At 44.3% G+C, this 17829-nt stretch overlaps 1 protein-coding gene across 1 annotated transcript; it reads left to right on the top strand.

The window, feature by feature from the left end:
• Positions 1-428: 428 nt before the first annotated feature.
• Positions 429-1580, top strand: LOC109765108 (uncharacterized). Its single transcript, XM_073506310.1, has 3 exons — positions 429-434; positions 568-714; positions 1179-1580. The coding sequence occupies exons 1-3, from the start codon at positions 429-431 to the stop codon at positions 1578-1580; spliced, it is 555 nt and encodes a 184-aa protein (XP_073362411.1).
• The last annotated feature ends 16249 nt before the right edge of the window (positions 1581-17829 follow it).

Genomic DNA, 17829 nt, shown 5'->3' on the forward strand with positions numbered 1-17829 from the left:
TCCAGCCGGGGGGCGTGGGTGGGCTGGCCGGCTGGGCCTGGTGGGTTGGCCCAGTTGGGCCACGGTCCAGGGGGTTTTCTTCTTTCTTTTTTTTGTTTGTTTTCTCTTTTGTATTTTCTTTCTTTTTATTTATTTTCTTTTCCGTTTTAAATAATTTTAAATTATCTAGGCATTTTATAAAAATGTGTTTATTACACCATATTTACTTATGCAAAATATGGCACCTCCCGAACATTTTTGTTTTAAATTTTGAAAAACTTTTATTGTCGACATTAACTTGAATTTGAATTTTCAAACGGTTTGACTTAACGGTAGATTAGCAACAGTAACTGTGGTGACGTGGCACCATTAGCATGGGATTACTGTAGCTTGATTATCCGGGCGTTACAACTAGGCAGTACATCAGCTCTGATTCCGACGACGGCAGAATGCAGGTATGCATTTGGGGATATTTTCCTAGGGTTAGGATTAGGGTTTGTTCTATGATTTGGGGATATTTTTCTCAAAGGAGCTTGTGTGTTAGCTATGTTAGCTGATGAAATGTTATGCATTTCTTTGCACTCCCAGGTCCCTGCTTCAAGTGAGGACTCTGATTTCGAGGGCCCTGAAGATGAAATGCAGGTTTTGTGCCATGGTCACGGGAAGTTAGCAGAGAGGCACGTTGCTTTTGAAGGAATTCTAACTGGGAGGAGGTTTCTCTGTTGCGCTGAGAAGGTATATGCTTCTAAGTGACAACACAATCATTGTTAGGATTTGGCCATTGCTTATTTATTGTTAAGTTGGGAGACTATTGAGGCAGTCATTGTTTACTCTTAGGAGAGTGTTGAGTCAGTCATTGTTTACTCTGAGAAGAGTGTTTAGGCAGTCATTTTTTTTACTCTGGCCACAATGTTAATTAGATTAAAGTACAGTGGATGCATGGGTTAGTTTATTCCTAATAGCAGCACATCATTGTATAATTGAGAGCAGAACATCAGTGCTTTCTTTTTGATGTACTTTATCTTGGGAGCTTTTAAATATAATATCTTTAGCTTTGGTTGTGATGAAAGGTTTTAATATGGTTTTGAATACTACCTTATTTCAGGAAGGTAGAGACTGTGGACTAGTTAAATGGATTGATCCTGCTTGGCCCAATACCCTTGAGAATGCATTGCACAAGTTATGGTTGATGTATGAAGACAACAAGAGACAGAGGGCTGAGGACACTGATGAATTCTTTTGAAGTTCATAACCTGACACAAGAGAAGAAAAAGCTGCAGGCCAGCTATGAGAAGCTGGTTGAAGATGTCAATGCACTTGTGGATGCCCAGCAACGTAGGGTAGAGATAGAAAAGATAGATGCTGATACCAAGAAGTTGGAGGAGAAGTATGAGATGGTGAAGAACCTGGCAGCTGCTCAGGCCAGTGTCATTAGGAACATGAAGCTCAAGCTAGCTGAAGAGAGGAAGAACTTGCAGATCCAAATTGATGAGCTGCAGAAGAGTGTTGAAGAGAGCAATGTGAAGCTGCATGAGAGCAATGTGAAGCTGCAGGAGAGCAATTTGAAGCTGCAGGGGATCAAGGCCATCCTAAATGAATGATCACCTGGCTGTGGAAGAGGGCACTATCATTTGGCATTTGCTTACCTTTTGTAGGGTGTGGTTGGCTGTGCTGTAATGAGATTATGGTTTTAATTTCCTGAACTATGGATCTGTAATGTACTAATCTAGTACTATGATTATGTATGGATTTGAATTAATGCTAAATGTGATGGTATTTAGAGTATTTGTATGAAATCTGATCTGTTTAGAATTTATGTATTTGAGCCATCAAATAGGGTTTGTAGCCATCTTTGGGGGTTTTGTCGACATCTAGCTTTCACTAGGGTTTTTAGGCATCTTTGATGATTTTGTCGACGTCTAGCCATCAAATAAGGTTTTTAGGCATCTTTGGGGGTTTTGTCGACATCTAGCCTTCACTAGGGTTTTTAGGCATCTTTGATGGTTTTGTCGACGTCTAGCCATCAAATAGGGTTTGTCGGCATCTTTGGGGGTTTTGTCGACATCTAGCCTTCACTAGGGTTTTTAGGCATCTTCGATGGTTTTGTCGACATCTAGCCATCACCTAGGGTATTTTGGCATCTTCGATGGTATTGTCGACATCTAGCCTTCACTAGGGTTTTTAGGCATCTTCGATGGTTTTTTTGACATCTAGCCATCACCTAGGGTATTTTGGCATCTTTGATGGTTTTGTCGACATCTAGCCTTCACTAGGGTTTTTAGGCATCTTCGATGGTTTTGTCGACATCTAGCCATCACCTAGGGTATTTTGGCATCTTTGATGGCTTTGTCGACATCTAGCCATCACCTAGGGTATTTTGGCATCTTTGATGGCTTTGTCGACATCTAGCCATCACCTAGGGTTTTTTGGCATCTTTGATGGCTTTGTTGACATCTAGCCTCTCACAAAATGTATGATAAACTCATCATCACAAAATACCAGAAAAGATACCTGAAGCATTATAGTATCACAACTTGACTTAAACATCTCAACTACATGACCATCGACACAACCAAACTGACCAAATTGACAGTATTTTGACACAACCAAACATCTCAACGGTAGTTTGACACAACCAAATTGACAATATTTTGACATACAACCAAACTGACCATCATCACAAGAGTTTTCACACACCTAAAATGCATCATTCCCATGGAGCACCTGAAGCAGTCAAGTAATCTCTAATTTTCTGGGTGGGCTTCCTGATTCTTTGGGAAACACCAGTTGGCCTTGGAGGCAAGAAAGATGCCCTTGCTCCCTTTGCAGCAGCTGAAGATCTAGTTACTGCTGTTTTACCCTTTGCAGCAGATGATGAACTACCAGCAGCTGTCCTCTATGGTGGTGCAGCAGAAGTGGCCCTCTTCTTTGGTGGTCCAGGTGCTGTTGCAGAAGCAGAAGATGCCCTCTTCTTTGGTGGTCCAGGTGTTGTTGCAGAAGCAGAAGAGGCCCTCTTCTTTGCTGGTCCAGGTGCTGTAGCAGAAGAAGAAGATGCCCTCTGTGCTGGTGATGGTGCAGTAGCAGCAGCACCAGCAGCAGAAGAGGCCCTCCTTGCTGGTGTGGCTGCATCAGGTTCATAAGAGCTGCTACTTGGCTACAAAAAGATCAAATAGTGTAAGAACAGGAAGATGAATTCAAAGCAACATCAAATAGTCAATATTAGGACATTGGTTACCTCATGCATGTTCTTTCTCATTGCCAGTGATGGATTCAAAGCAACATTACAGTTGGTGTATCTATGGCCAACCTTTTTGCAATTAGATCAGGTAATTGAGGCCATTCTTGAGGTGTCTTTGGGAGCTGGCTTCTCATATTGGCCCTTTCTCCTCAAACATGTGTTCTATACTCCCATGTGAATTGCTTGTTGGGCCTTTTCTTTGTCTCTTGGCCCTTCTCTTGTTTGGTACATCTTGCCCTAGCTCATCCTCTTGTTCCTCTTCCTCCAATTCCTCCTCCTCTTCCTCCTCTACATCCTCTTCTTCACCTTATGGCACATACAGCTCATCATCCACCTCTGAGTCACACATTTCCTCAACATCCGTGTCCCCTTCAAAATGAAGTTCTGGGTCATTCCTCTGTCTTCTCATCTCCTCAAGCCTAGCTAAGATATCACCATATTCTACCAGATCATCATCATCACTATCCTCTTCATTGTCCATCACTGCTGCTTTCCTGTTCAAACAAGTCTCCTTCACTCTTTCCTTCTTGTTCAAACAAGTCTCCTTCACTCTTTCCTTCTTGTTCTTCCTAAACATTTCAATTTCATTTCTCCTTTTCTCCTCCATTTCTTGCTCTATTAACAGTTGCTCCTCTGAATTGTCAGTCACATGGTATTCTTCCACTACTGCATCACCTAAAGCAGGTTCCAGGCTCATATTTATTCTGCTCTGCTGTGTGTCAAACTGCAAGGGCATTGGCTCTTGTTCTCCTCCTGCATCACAACTCTCAGCTTCTACATGCACATTTTCAGCATTGGACAACACTCCTTCATCATCAATCTGATACAGTTTGGGCTCTCCAATTTGTTCTATTGGGGTCTGCATCTCAATGACATTAACACTGGTATTTCTATTGGGAACTTTCTCTGCACTGGCCCTAACTATTGTCACATTCAATATCTTGTTATTCTGCTCTGCTATGTGGTCTAAAATTTCCTCTAACTTATCATCATCATCTATTTCTTCCATTCCTTCAATCCCTAGCCCAGGGTCCCTCACATAATACATATAATCTCTAAAACCATACCCTTTTGTCTCCATCAGTGCTACCAAATTGTAATATGTGATGTCTGACATCATCATACTCCTTTCAATATTATCTCTGTCATGAAAATGCATCCTCAATTCCCAAACCTCATCTTCAAGACTGCAAATAATAATACAATAGTGCACTATAAGTACTTAAGGGAAACTGAAGCAAGCTAGTGCAGACCAGAGCAGAACATCATTTGAGTGCAACAATTCATATCCTTCTATTTACAGAAACCCTAGTTGTAAGCATCTAATTAAAGAACTATATCATTCTAATTACAGAACTATAACACACACAAACCCTAGAACTACAACACACACAGACCCTAGAACTACATTAACCCTAACCCTAGCAACAGAAGGGGAATGTGTTGGGGAGAACGCCGCCGAAAGCTGAAGCAATGTGCTGGCTTCCAACTGGATTTGCCTTCACCGCCGCGGCGAAAGATCTGGCCGCCCTGAATTCCACCGAGTACTGCGGGTGCTCCTCCTCTTCTTCTGTCGTCGCCTTCGTAGGGTTCGAGCTCCCGCACATCTTGCCAGTGGACGGCTGGGCGACGTCGCCAGCATCGCTCGACTTCGCCGGACTCATGTCCGCGATGGGGGGCGGGGACGGTGCGCCGCACGACCGGGAACAGGGGAGAAGAAGGGGAAATGGGGGAAGAAGACGGGGGAAACGGGGGATAAGAGGAAACAGAACGAACGTCGCCGTTTAACGGTGTCTAACGACTGTCCGACCAGCTGACAGCGCCACGTCGGCAAAAACCGGGCCCCACCTGTCATAAATCCACTTATCGGTGCCCGATCCGCCGATCAGTGGTATTTGCAAATTGTTTACGCGAGAGTTGGTGTTTTTTGCTAAGAAACTGTAACGTAGTGATTTCTGCTAACCTAGCCCTGAAACTGATGGTTTTCTACAATTTACTCAGAGTGGGGTGGTCAGAACCCAAGAACAAGGAAACTGCGTCGGCCAGACCATGGCCTGCTCCTGCTACTGGATGGGTCGCCCTTTCGGTTGACGGTTCATTCTCCTCTGACGGGACTGCAGGTTCAGGGATGGTCCTCAGGAATCCAGATGGAAGCTTGATCTTTGCTGCTCATCGACACCTCTTTTTCTGCAACGAAGCCCTTGAAGCGGAACTACATGCAATTAGGGAGGGTCTAGCGCTAGCTTTGGAGCGATCAGACCTTCCCATGGTAATCCAATCTAACTCTTCGACGGCGCTTTCTTCATTGTCCTCAGGTATACTTGATCGGTCGGCTTATGGTCATTTAATCACGTAGATTAAGCACCTCTTAGCTGGTAGAGAGTTTTTTTCTATGAAAATTTCTAGAGATCAAAACAGAGTAGCAGAGTGCCTGGCGAACCATGGGAGAGTAGAGTGTAGCACGACTTGTTGGCTACAGAATTGCCCACCTTGTATCGCTGAGCTTTTGCGAGCTGACTGTAACTCTGCATCTATGGAATAAAACACTTTTACCCTCGTAAAAAAACAATGACGAAGTGGGGACGTGTCAGTGACTCGGTAGGATGCTTGGACGCCCAAATTTCGGTCGATCGATATGTGGGCCCGCGGCGTACTTTCCACGTAGTACGTACAGGCCCACTTGGTGCCAGTGCGAGCTAGCCAGCGGGATTGGATGGTTGCCGGAAGAAGAAATCCGGAGACGCACTTCTCGTTCGTCAAGTCGTCACGTAGTGATGATGTGAGTGTTGCTAGCAGATGATTGGAGGAGGCGGACCGGATCTTCATGATCGATTCACATCTTCCTGCCTGCGTGGTGCTTCAGGCGCTTTCGCTTTCTTGCCACAAGAATGATAGGAGTAGCTCCAGTTCGTGGATGGGGCGGCCGCACCTCGCACATCATTTTTAGTACATACTTGCGATAAGATAAGGCGATGAGCTCCTTCTATTCCAGACAAAGGGTACTCTTTTTCTTTGGGAAAAAGTCGTCGAGCTGTCGTTATAGCTACACACTTACAGTGGCACACCGAAGGCTGTCACGCCATTGAGTTTGACCTAGCCATGATCCTTTGACGGTCACAAAAAAAACGATGAAGGTATTTTCCCTCTGTTTTTCTCAACTACGCAGTGAATTTGATCCCTGAAAATGCAATGTGTAGATGAAGAGGGCGTTGCAAGAGTTTTCTGACGACTCGTCGTCTGAAGGAGAAGAAGATTTCGAGATGGCATTGGCCATGACCTTTTGAGGGAAAGTAAGAGATGCGGTTCTCAGTCCGGCCGTCATCGCATCCATGGCAACATGACATAAAAATTTGTCAGGAACTACTTTGCAAATAATCCGGTTTATCCATTGAACCTTTTTAGGGAGCGATTCCGGATGCACGTAGATCTGTTCATGTGCATTACACAAGTTTTGGAGAGGCATGATCCTTGGTTCACACTAAGAAGGGTTGCCATTGGAGAAACGAGTGCAAGCCCCTTTGATGAAGTGTACCGTGACAATTCGAGTGTTTGCATATGGAGTGGTAGCTGGCATTATTGTTGAGTGCATTCGCATTGGGGAAGATACCATCTTCGAGCGCACGAATAGATTCACATTATCCGTTATCGAGATTTTCATAACCGAGTACCAGAGGGCACCCAATGAAGAACACACTGCAAGTCTTACGACCATATATGAAGCAAGAGGTTGGCCAGGGATATTTAGATCCATTGATTGTATGCATTAGACATGAAAGAGTTGTCTTGTCACATGACATGGGCAGTACAAAATGAATTGTTATGATTCAATCATCATCATTCTTTAAACAACTGCATGAGAGGATACATGGATTTGACACTCATACTTTGGGATGCTTGGCTCTTACAATGATCTCAATGTCCTGCAGAGATATCCTCTATTTGGGATGATTGCTATCAACCAAGCTCTTCCTTGCAACTATGTTTTCAAAGCCATCACCATAACATGGGCTACCTTGTAGATATCATGTACCTCCCATGGGGTCACATTTGTGAAGATATTTAACGACCACAATGCAAACAAGAGATCTCACTTTGCAACATGACAAGAAGCTGTGAGAAAGGATGTGGAGAGAGCTTTTACGGTGCTACAAGCTCGCTTTGCTATTGACTGTAGCCCTGTTGAGTATTAGGACCAAAAGGTTCGACGACAGATCATGACAACACATGTGAACTTGCACAACATGATCATCAATATTGAGAGAGGTTAGCCGGAGAACTATGAGTATGATTACACTGGGCTACACGTGGAGCCGGAACATCAACCAAAAGGTGTCTAGAGATATCTCGTAGGCCATTGCAGGACTGAGAACCAAGAACCTCATAACAACCCGAAGATGAACTTGTTGAGCAATTGTGAGTTTTTCGTAATTCTTCTATCATGTTTTATTCAGATTATTACTTCATTCTTACCCTATGGTGTGTTTAAATTTTAATTTGAAAACTCTAAATTTTAACTGATTTTGAAATATTTCCACTAGAGTATGAATTCAAAATATTCAAATTTGTGGTCTTTAGTTAATAATTTCAATTTCAATGAGAAAACTAACTAAATAAATGGAAAATGAACATTAATATAATTAAGTTTGAGGAGGTGGTTTGAGAAGTTTAATTTAAGGGAAAAGAGTAGAGATGCTTTAATGTTGCCTGATGATCCACTCATACACAATTGACCCCTCTTTCAACTATGGTCCGTCGCCACTTTGCAAGAGCACACCGACGAACATGAATGGCCGATCCTCTCCTATAAAGCCGGCCTTCTATGCTTAGTATGAGATGATTATCACGTTTGCTAAATCTCAGGTGCCTAAATTTTTTGCATGCATCGGTTGATTTTGAGGCGAGGTCGAAGAGGGGGTTGACGTGAGGAGCGACACTGATGAGCATTTACTCGGACAAGACCGAGCCAGGACCTCGCCACAGACGGGGCTGCCACTGAAGGAAATATGCCCTAGAGGCAATAATAAAGTTGTTATTTATATTTCCTTATATCATGATAAATGTTTATTATTCATGCTAGAATTGTATTAACCGGAAACTTAGTACATGTGTGAATACATAGACAAACAGAGTGTCACTAGTATGCCTCTACTTGACTAGCTCGTTGAATCAAAGATGGTTAAGTTTCCTAACCATAGACATGAGTTGTCATTTGATTAACGGGATCACATCATTAGAGACTGATGTGATTGACTTGACCCATTTTGTTAGCTTAGCATTTGATCGTTTAGTATATTGCTATTGCTTTCTTCATGACTTATACATGTTCCTATGACTATGAGATTATGCAACTCCCGAATACCGGAGGAACACTTTGTGTGCTACCAAACGTCACAACGTAACTGGGTGATTATAAAGGTGCTCTACAGGTGTCTCCGATGGTACTTGTTGAGTTGGCATAGATCGAGATTAGGATTTGTCACTCCGATTGTCGGAGAGGTATCTCTGGGCCCTCTGGGTAATGCACATCACTATAAGCCTTGCAAGCAATGTAACTAATGAGTTAGTTGCGGGATGATGCATTACGGAACGAGTAAAGAGACTTGCAAGTAACGAGATTGAACTAGGTATTGAGATACCGACGATCGAATCTCGAGCAAGTAACATACCGATGACAAGGGGAACAACGTATGTTGTTATGCGGTTTGACCGATAAAGATCTTCGTAGAATATGTAGGAACCAATATGAGCATCCAGGTTCCGCTATTGGTTATTGACCGGAGACGTGTCTCGGTCATGTCTACATAGTTCTCGAACCCGTAGGGTCCGCACGCTTAACGTTTGGTGACGATCGGTAATATGAGTTTATGTGTTTCGATGTACCAAAGGTAGTTCGGAGTCCCAGATATGATCACGGACATGACGAGGAGTCTCTAAATGGTCGATACATAAAGATCGATATATTGGAAGCCTATATTTGGACATCAGAATAGTTCCGGGTGAATTCGGGAATTTACCGGAGTACCGGGAGGTTACCGGAACCCCCCGGTAAATGTATCTGCCTTATTGGGCCATAGTGGAGAGAGAGAGGAGACCAGGGCAGGCCGCGCGCCCCCTCTCCCTCTGGTCCGAATTGGACTAGGAGGGGGGCGGCGCACCCCTTTCCTTCCTCCCTCTCTCCCCTTCCTTCTCTCCTAGTCAACTAGGGAAGGGGGGATCCTACTCCTCCAGGGCGCGCCATAGAGGGCCGGCCCTGCCCCCTCCTCCACTACTTTATATACGGGGGAGGGGGCACCCCATAGACACACAAGTCGATCATTGATCTTTTAGCCGTGTGCGGTGCCCCCCTCCACCATAATCCACCTCGGTCATATCGTAGCGGTGCTTAGGCGAAGCCCTGCGTCGGTAGCTTCATCATCAACGTCATCACGCCGTCGTGCTGACAGAACTCTCCCTCGAAGCTCTACTGGATCGTGAGTTCGTGGGACGTCACCGAGCTGAACGTGTGCAGACCGCGGACGTGCCGTACGTTCGGTACTAGAATCGGTCGATCGTGAAGACGTACGACTACATCAACCGCGTTTTTATAACGCTTCTGCTTACGGTCTAGGAGGGTACGTGGACAACACTCTCCCCTCTCATTGCTATGCATCACCATGATCTTGCGTGTGCGTAGGAAGTTTTTTGAAATTACTACGTTCCCCAACAGTGGCATCCGAGCCAGGTTTATACGTAGATGTTACATGCACGAGTAGAACACAAGTGAGTTGTGGGCGATACAAGTCATACTTCTTACCAGCATGTCATACTTTGATTCGGCGGTATTGTTGGATGAAGCGGCCCAGACCGACATTACGCGTACGCTTACGCGAGACTGGTTCTACCGACGTGCTTCGCACACAGGTGGCTGGCGGGTGTCAGTTTCTCCAACTTTAGTTGAATCGAGTGTGGCTACGCCCGGTCCTTGGAAGGTTAAAACAACACATACTTGACGAAATATCATTGTGGTTTTGATGCGTAGGTAAGAACGGTTCTTGCTCAGCCCGTAGCAGCCACGTAAAACTTGCAACAACAAAGTAGAGGATGTCTAACTTGTTTTTACAGGGCATGTTGTGATGTGATATGGTCAAGACATGATGCTAAATTTTATTGTATGAGATGATCATGTTTTGTAACAAAGTTATCGGCAACTGGCAGGAGCCATATGGTTGTCGCTTTATTGTATGAAATGCAATCGCCATGTAATTGCTTTACTTTATCACTAAGCGGTAGCGATAGTCATAGAAGCAATAGTTGGCGAGACGACAACGATGCTACGATGGAGATCAAGGTGTCGCGCCGGTGACGATGGTGATCATGACAGTGCTTTGGAGATGGAGATCAAAGGCACAAGATGATGATGGCCATATCATATCACTTATATTGATTGCATGTGATGTTTATCTTTTATGCATCTTATTTTGCTTAGATCGACGGTAGCATTATAAGATGATCTCTCACTAAATTTCAAGGTACAAGTGTTCTCCCTGAGTATGCACCGTTGCGAAAGTTCGTCGTGCCGAGACACCACGTGATGATCGGGTGTGATAAGCTCTACGTTCACATACAACGGGTGCAAGCCAGTTTTGCACACGTAGAATACTCGGGTTAAACTTGACGAGCCTAGCATATGCAGATATGGCCTCGGAACACTGAGACCGAAAGGTCGAGCATGAATCATATAGTAGATATGATCAACATAGTGATGTTCACCATTGAAAACTACTCCATCTCACGTGATGATCGGACATGGTTTAGTTGATTTGGATCACGTGATCACTTAGATGATGAGAGGGATGTCTATCTAAGTGGGAGTTCTTAAGTAATTTGATTAATTGAACTTTAATTTATCATGAACTTAGTACCTGATAGTACTTTGCATGTCTATGTTGTTGTAGATAGATGGCCCGTGTTGTTGTTCCGTTGAATTTTAATGCGTTCCTTGAGAAAGCAAAGTTGAAAGATGATGGTAGCAATTACACGGACTGGGTCCGTAACTTGAGGATTATCCACATTGCTGCACAGAATAATTACGTCCTGGAAGCACCGCTAGGTGCCAAACCCGCTGCAGGAGCAACACCAGATGTTATGAACATCTGGCAGAGCAAAGCTGATGACTACTCGATAGTTCAGTGTGCCATGCTTTATGGCTTAGAGCCGGGACTTCAACGACGTTTTGAACGTCATTGAGCATATGAGATGTTCCAGGAGTTGAAGTTAATATTTCAAGCAAATGCCCGGATTGAGAGATATGAAGTCTCCAATAAGTTCTACAGCTGCAAGATGGAGGAGAATAGTTCTGTCAGTGAGCATATACTCAAAAATTGTCTGGGTATAACAATCACTTGATTCAACAACGAGTTAATCTTCCGGATGATAGTGTCACTGACAGAATTCTTCAATCACTGCCACCAGGATACAAGAGCTTCGTGATGAACTATAATATGCAAGGGATGGATAAGACAATTCCCGATCTCTTCGCAATGCTAAAGGCTGCGGAGGTAGAAATCAAGAAGGAGCATCAAGTGTTGATGGTCAACAAGACCACCAGTTTCAAGAAAAAAGGGTAAAGAGAAGAAGGGGAACTTCAAGAAGAACAGCAAGCAAGTTGCTGCTCAAGTGAACAAGCCCAAATCTGGACCTAAGCCCGAGACTGAGTGCTTCTACTGCAAAGGGACTGGTCACTGGAAGCGGAACTGCCCCAATATTTGGCGGATAAGAAGGATGGCAAGGTGAACAAAGGTATATGTGATATATATGTTATTGATGTGTACCTTACTAATGCTCGCAGTAGCACCTGGGTATTTGATACTGGTTCTGTTGCTAATATTTGCAACTCGAAACAGGGACTACGGATTAAGCGAAGATTGGCTAAGGACGAGGTGACGATGCGCATGGGAAATGGTTCCAAAGTCGATGTGATCGCGGTCGGCACGCTACCTCTACATCTACCTTCGGGATTAGTTTTAGACCTGAATAATTGTTATTTGGTGCCAGCGTTAAGCATGAACATTATATCTGGATCTTGTTTGATGCGAGAAGGTCATTCATTTAAATCAGAGAATAATGGTTGTTCTGTTTATATGAGTAATATCTTTTATGGTCATGCACCCTTGAAGAGTGGTCTATTTATATTGAATCTTGATAGTAGTGATACACATATTCATAATATTGAAGACAAAAGATGCAGAGTTGATAATGATAGTGCAACTTATTTGTGGCACTGCCGTTTAGGTCATATTGGTGTAAAGCGCATGAAGAAACTCCATTCTGATGGACTTTTGGAATCACTTGATTATGAATCACTTGGTACTTGCGAACCATGCCTCATGGGCAAGATGACTAAAACTCCGTTCTCCGGAACAATGGAGCGAGCAACAGATTTGTTGGAAATCATACATACTGATGTATGTGGTCCAATAAATGTTGAGGCTCGCGGCGGGTATCGTTATTTTCTCACCTTCACAGATGATTTGAGCAGATATGGGTATATCTACTTGATGAAGCATAAGTCTGAAACATTTGAAAAGTTCAAAGAATTTCAGAGTGAAGTGGAAAATCATCGTAACAAGAAAATAAAGTTTTTGCGATCTAATCATGAAGGAGAATATTTGAGTTACGAGTTTGGTCTTCATTTGAAACAATGCGGAATTGTTTCGCAACTCACGCCACCCGGAACACCACAGCGTAATGGTGTGTCCGAACGTCGTAATTGTACTTTACTAGATATGGTGCGATCTATGATGTCTCTTACTGATTTACCGCTATCGTTTTGGGGTCATGCTTTAGAGACGGCTGCATTCACGTTAAATAGGGCACCATCTAAATCCGTTGAGACGACACCTTATGTACTGTCGTTTGGCAAGAAACCAAAGTTGTCGTCTCTTAAAGTTTGGGGCTGCGATGCTTATGTGAAAAAGCTTCAACCTGATAAGCTCGAACCCAAATCGGAAAAATGTGTCTTCATAGGATACCCAAAGGAGACTGTTGGGTACACCTTCTATCACAGATCCGGAGGCAAGACATTCGTTGCTAAAAATGGATCCTTTCTAGAGAAGGAGTTTCTCTCGAAAGAAGTGAGTGGGAGGAAAGTAGAACTTGATGAGGTAATTGTACCTGCTCCCTTATTGGAAAGTAGTTCATCACAGAAATCTGTTCCTGTGAGTCCTACACCAATTAGTGAGGAAGCTAATGATGATGATCATGTAACTTCAGATCAAGTTACTACCGAACCTCGTAGGTCAACCAGAGTAAGATCCGCACCAAAGTGGTAAGGTAATCCTGTTCTGGAGGTCATGTTACTTGACCATGATGAACCTACGAACTATGAGGAAGCGATGATGAGCCCAGATTCCGTGAAATGGCTTGAGGCCATGAAATCTGAGATGGGATCCATGTATGAGAACAAAGTGTGGACTTTGGTTGACTTACCCGATGATCGGCAAGCCATCGAGAATAAATGGATCTTCAAGAAGAAGACAGACGCTGACGGTAATGTTACTGTTTACAAAGCTTGACTTGTTGCGAAAGGTTTTCGACAAGTTCAAGGAGTTGACTACGATGAGACTTTCTCACCCGTAGCGATGCTTAAGTCCGTCCGAATCATGTTAGCAATTGCCGCATTTTATGATTATGAAATTTGGCAAATGGATGTAAAGACTGCATTTCTGAATGGATTTCTGGAAGAAGAGTTGTATATGATGCAACCTGAAGGTTTTATTGATCCAAAGGATGCTAACAAAGTGTGCAAGCTCCAGCGATCCATCTATGGACTGGTGCAAGCATCTCGGAGTTGGAATAAACGTTTTGATAGTGTGATCAAAGCATATGGTTTTATACAAACTTTTGGAGAAGCCTGCATTTACAAGAAAGTGAGTGGGAGTTCTGTAGCATTTCTAATATTATATGTGGATGAAATATTGTTGATTGGAAATTATATATAAAATTTCTGGATAGCATAAAAGGATACTTGAATAAGAGATTTTCAATGAAAGACCTCGGTGAAGTTGCTTATATATTGGGCATCAAGATCTATAGAGATAGATCAAGACGCTTAATTGGACTTTCACAAAGCACATACCTTGATAAAGTTTTGAAGAAGTTGAAAATGGATGAAGCAAAGAAAGGGTTCTTGCCTGCGTTACAAGGTGTGAAGTTGAGTCAGACTCAATGCCCGACCACTTCAGAAGATAGGGAGAAAATGAAAGGTGTTCCCTATGCTTCAGCCATAGGCTCTATCATGTATGCAATACTGTGTACCAGACCTGATGTGTGCCTTGCTATTAGTTTAGAAGGGAGGTACCAAAGTAATCCAGGAGTGGATCACTGGCCAGCGGTCAAGAACATCCTGAAATACCTGAAAACGACTAAGGATATGTTTCTCGTTTATGGAGGTGACAAAGAGCTCGTCGTAAATGGTTACCTCGATGCAAGCTTTGACACTGATCCGGATGACTCTAAGTCACAAACCGGATACGTATTTATATTGAATGGTGGAGCTGTCAGTTGATGCAATTCTAAGCAAAGCGTCGTGGTGGGATCTACGTGTGAAGCGGAATACATAGCTGCTTCGGAAGCAGCAAATGAAGGAGTCTGGATGAAGGAGTTCATATCCGATCTAGGTGTCATACCTGGTGCATCGGGTCCAATGAAAATCTTTTGTGACAATACTGGTGCAATTGCCTTGGCAAAGGAATCTAGATTTCACAAGAGAACCAAGCACATCAAGAGACGCTTAAAATTCCATCCGCGATCAAGTCAAGGAGGGAGACATAGAGATTTGCAAGATACATACGGATCTGAATATTGCAGACCCGTTGACTAAGCCTCTCTCACGAGCAAAACATGATCATCACCAAGACTCCATGGGTGTTAGAATCATTACTGTGTGATCTAGATTATTGACTAGTGCAAGTGGGAGACTGAAGGAAATATGTCCTAAAGGCAATAATAAAGTTGTTGTTTATATTTCCTTATATCATGATAAATGTTTATTATTCATGCTAGAATTGTATTAACCGGAAACTTAGTACATGTGTGAATACATAGACAAACAGAGTGTCACTAGTATGCCTCTACTTGAATAGCTCGTTGAATCAAAGATGGTTAAGTTTCCTAGCCATAGACATGAGTTGTCATTTGATTAACGGGATCACATCATTAGAGAATGATGTGATTGACTTGACCCATTCCGTTAGCTTAGCATTTGATTGTTTAGTATATTGCTATTGCTTTCTTCATGACTTATACATGTTCCTATGACTATGAGATTATGCAACTCCCGAATACCGGAGGAACACTTTGTGTGCTACCAAACGTCACAACGTAACTGGGTGATTATAAAGGTGCTCTACAGGTGACTCCGATGGTACTTGTTGAGTTGGCATAGATCGAGATTAGGATTTGTCACTCTGATTATCGGAGAGGTATCTTTGGGCCCTCTCGGTAATGCACATCACTATAAGCCTTGCAAGCAATGTAACTAATGAGTTAGTTGCGGGATGATACATTACAGAACGAGTAAAGAGACTTGCAAGTAACGAGATTCAACTAGGTATTGAGATACCGACGATCGAATCTCGGGCAAGTAACATACCGATGACAAGGGGAACAACGTATGTTGTTATGCGGTTTGACCGATAAAGATCTTCGTAGAACATGTAGGAACCAATATGAGCATCCAGGTTCCGCTATTGGTTATTGACCGGAGACGTGTCTCGGTCATGTCTACATACTTCTCGAACCCGTAGGGTCTGCACGCTTAACGTTTGGTGACGATCGGTAATATGAGTTTATGTGTTTTGATGTACCGAAGGTAGTTCGGAGTCGCGGATATGATCACGGACATGACGAGGAGTCTCGAAATGGTCGAGACATAAAGATCGATATATTGGAAGCCTATATTTGGACATCGGAATAGTTTTGGGTGAATTCGGGAATTTACCGGAGTACCGGAAGGTTACCGGAACCCCCTGGTAAATGTATGGGCATAATTGGGCCATAGTGGAGAGAGAGAGGAGACCAGGGCAGGCCGCGCGCCCCCTCTCCCTCTGGTCCGAATTGGACTAGGAGGGGGGGCGGCGCCCCCTTTCCTTCCTCCCTCTCTCCCCCTTCCTTCTCTCCTAGTCCAACTAGGGAGGGGGGGGGGAATCCTACTCCCGGTGGGAGTAGGACTCCTCCAGGGCGCGCCATACAGGGACGGCCCTCCCCCCTCCTCCACTCCTTTATATACGGGGGAGGGGGCACCCCATAGACACACAAGTTGATCATTGATCTTTTAGCCGTGTGTGGTGCCCCCTCCACCATAATCCACCTCGGTCATATCGTAGCGGTGCTTAGGCGAAGTCCTGCGTCGGTAGCTTCATCATCACCGTCATCACGCCGTCGTGCTGACGGAACTCTCCCTCGAAGCTCTACTGGATCGTGAGTTCGTGGGACGTCATCGAGCTGAACGTGTGCAGACCGCGGAGGTGCCGTACGTTCGGTACTAGGATCGGTCGATCGTGAAGATGTACGACTACATCAACCGCGTTGTCATAACGCTTCCGCTTACGGTCTACGAGGGTACGTAGACAACACTCTCCCCTCTCGTTGCTATGCATCATCATGATCTTGCGTGTGCGTAGGAAATTTTCTGAATTTACTACGTTCCCCAACAGCCACTGTGAGCAATGACGTCCCAGAAAGAAGTGAGGATGCGGGTTGACCGGTGCGAGTGGGGGGTGTCGAGGTCGTCGCCAGATCAAGGGGGGGGGGGCTTAGAGGGGTGGTCGTGACGGCGATGAGCACGACAATGCGAGGATGTTGAGGAGAGGGTGGGGCGGTGAGGGGGCGCGCGGTAGCGCCCTGCCGACTGTGTAGATGGTGGCAAACAGATAGGGCAGGTCAAGATGGTGGCACACATTAGGAAGAAGAAAATTGAGGACGAATAAGAACGGTGTCGGGCGCTTGATCAGCGTTGGATGCTAATCCGGCGTTTCATAAAATTGACTGACCGCTAAAGTTTTTTCAAACACATGTTAAATAGGTGCTCGATCCCCATGATTATTGGTGTTGTTGGCCAGACCCGGCCGGCTTTTTCAGTCGCTGGCCAGTGGCCACTTGAGCGGAGCGATACCGCCTACCGCGTGGTGGTTGCTTTCAGGGGAGCAAGAAAGTCAAGACCTGGAAAATAATCAAACACTGAAGCTGCTAATGGGCCCTCGTTTGCGTGTCACGTCGCGAGTTCGCGCCCTGATTTGTTTAGGGCTAGTTTGCGCGAGGTTGTCAAACCAGGCGTTTGCATCGGCAGCAAGTTGATCACGGGCGGTGACTTGACTTGGACTGGCGAGGCCTGTGAGAGATCCATCATGAGCTGCGCTTTGCGTCGTAAGATATCACCATCTTTTTTTTTCTTATTTCTCCCCCCTTGGGAATATTACCACGATTGCATTGCCCCTCAAACAGCGCAGAAATATTTTTCTTCCTTGCAGCACACATGATGTTGAAAGGGAGTAACTTTTGCACTCATCATGCACAAGGTTACCCGAAAATGTTAGTACAAAACTTGAAGCAGAATCCTCTGATGGCCAAACAAG

The sequence above is a fragment of the Aegilops tauschii genome, chromosome 1, assembly GCF_002575655.3.
Source record: "Aegilops tauschii subsp. strangulata cultivar AL8/78 chromosome 1, Aet v6.0, whole genome shotgun sequence".
In the NCBI taxonomy this organism is placed as follows: Eukaryota; Viridiplantae; Streptophyta; class Magnoliopsida; order Poales; family Poaceae; genus Aegilops; species Aegilops tauschii.

Excerpts from the sequence above, each read along its gene's own strand:
- LOC109765108 (XM_073506310.1), top strand. Across the intron at positions 715-1,178 it reads TTCTCTGTTGCGCTGAGAAG|ACAACAAGAGACAGAGGGCT; the intron begins GTATATGCTTCT and ends TGATGTATGAAG.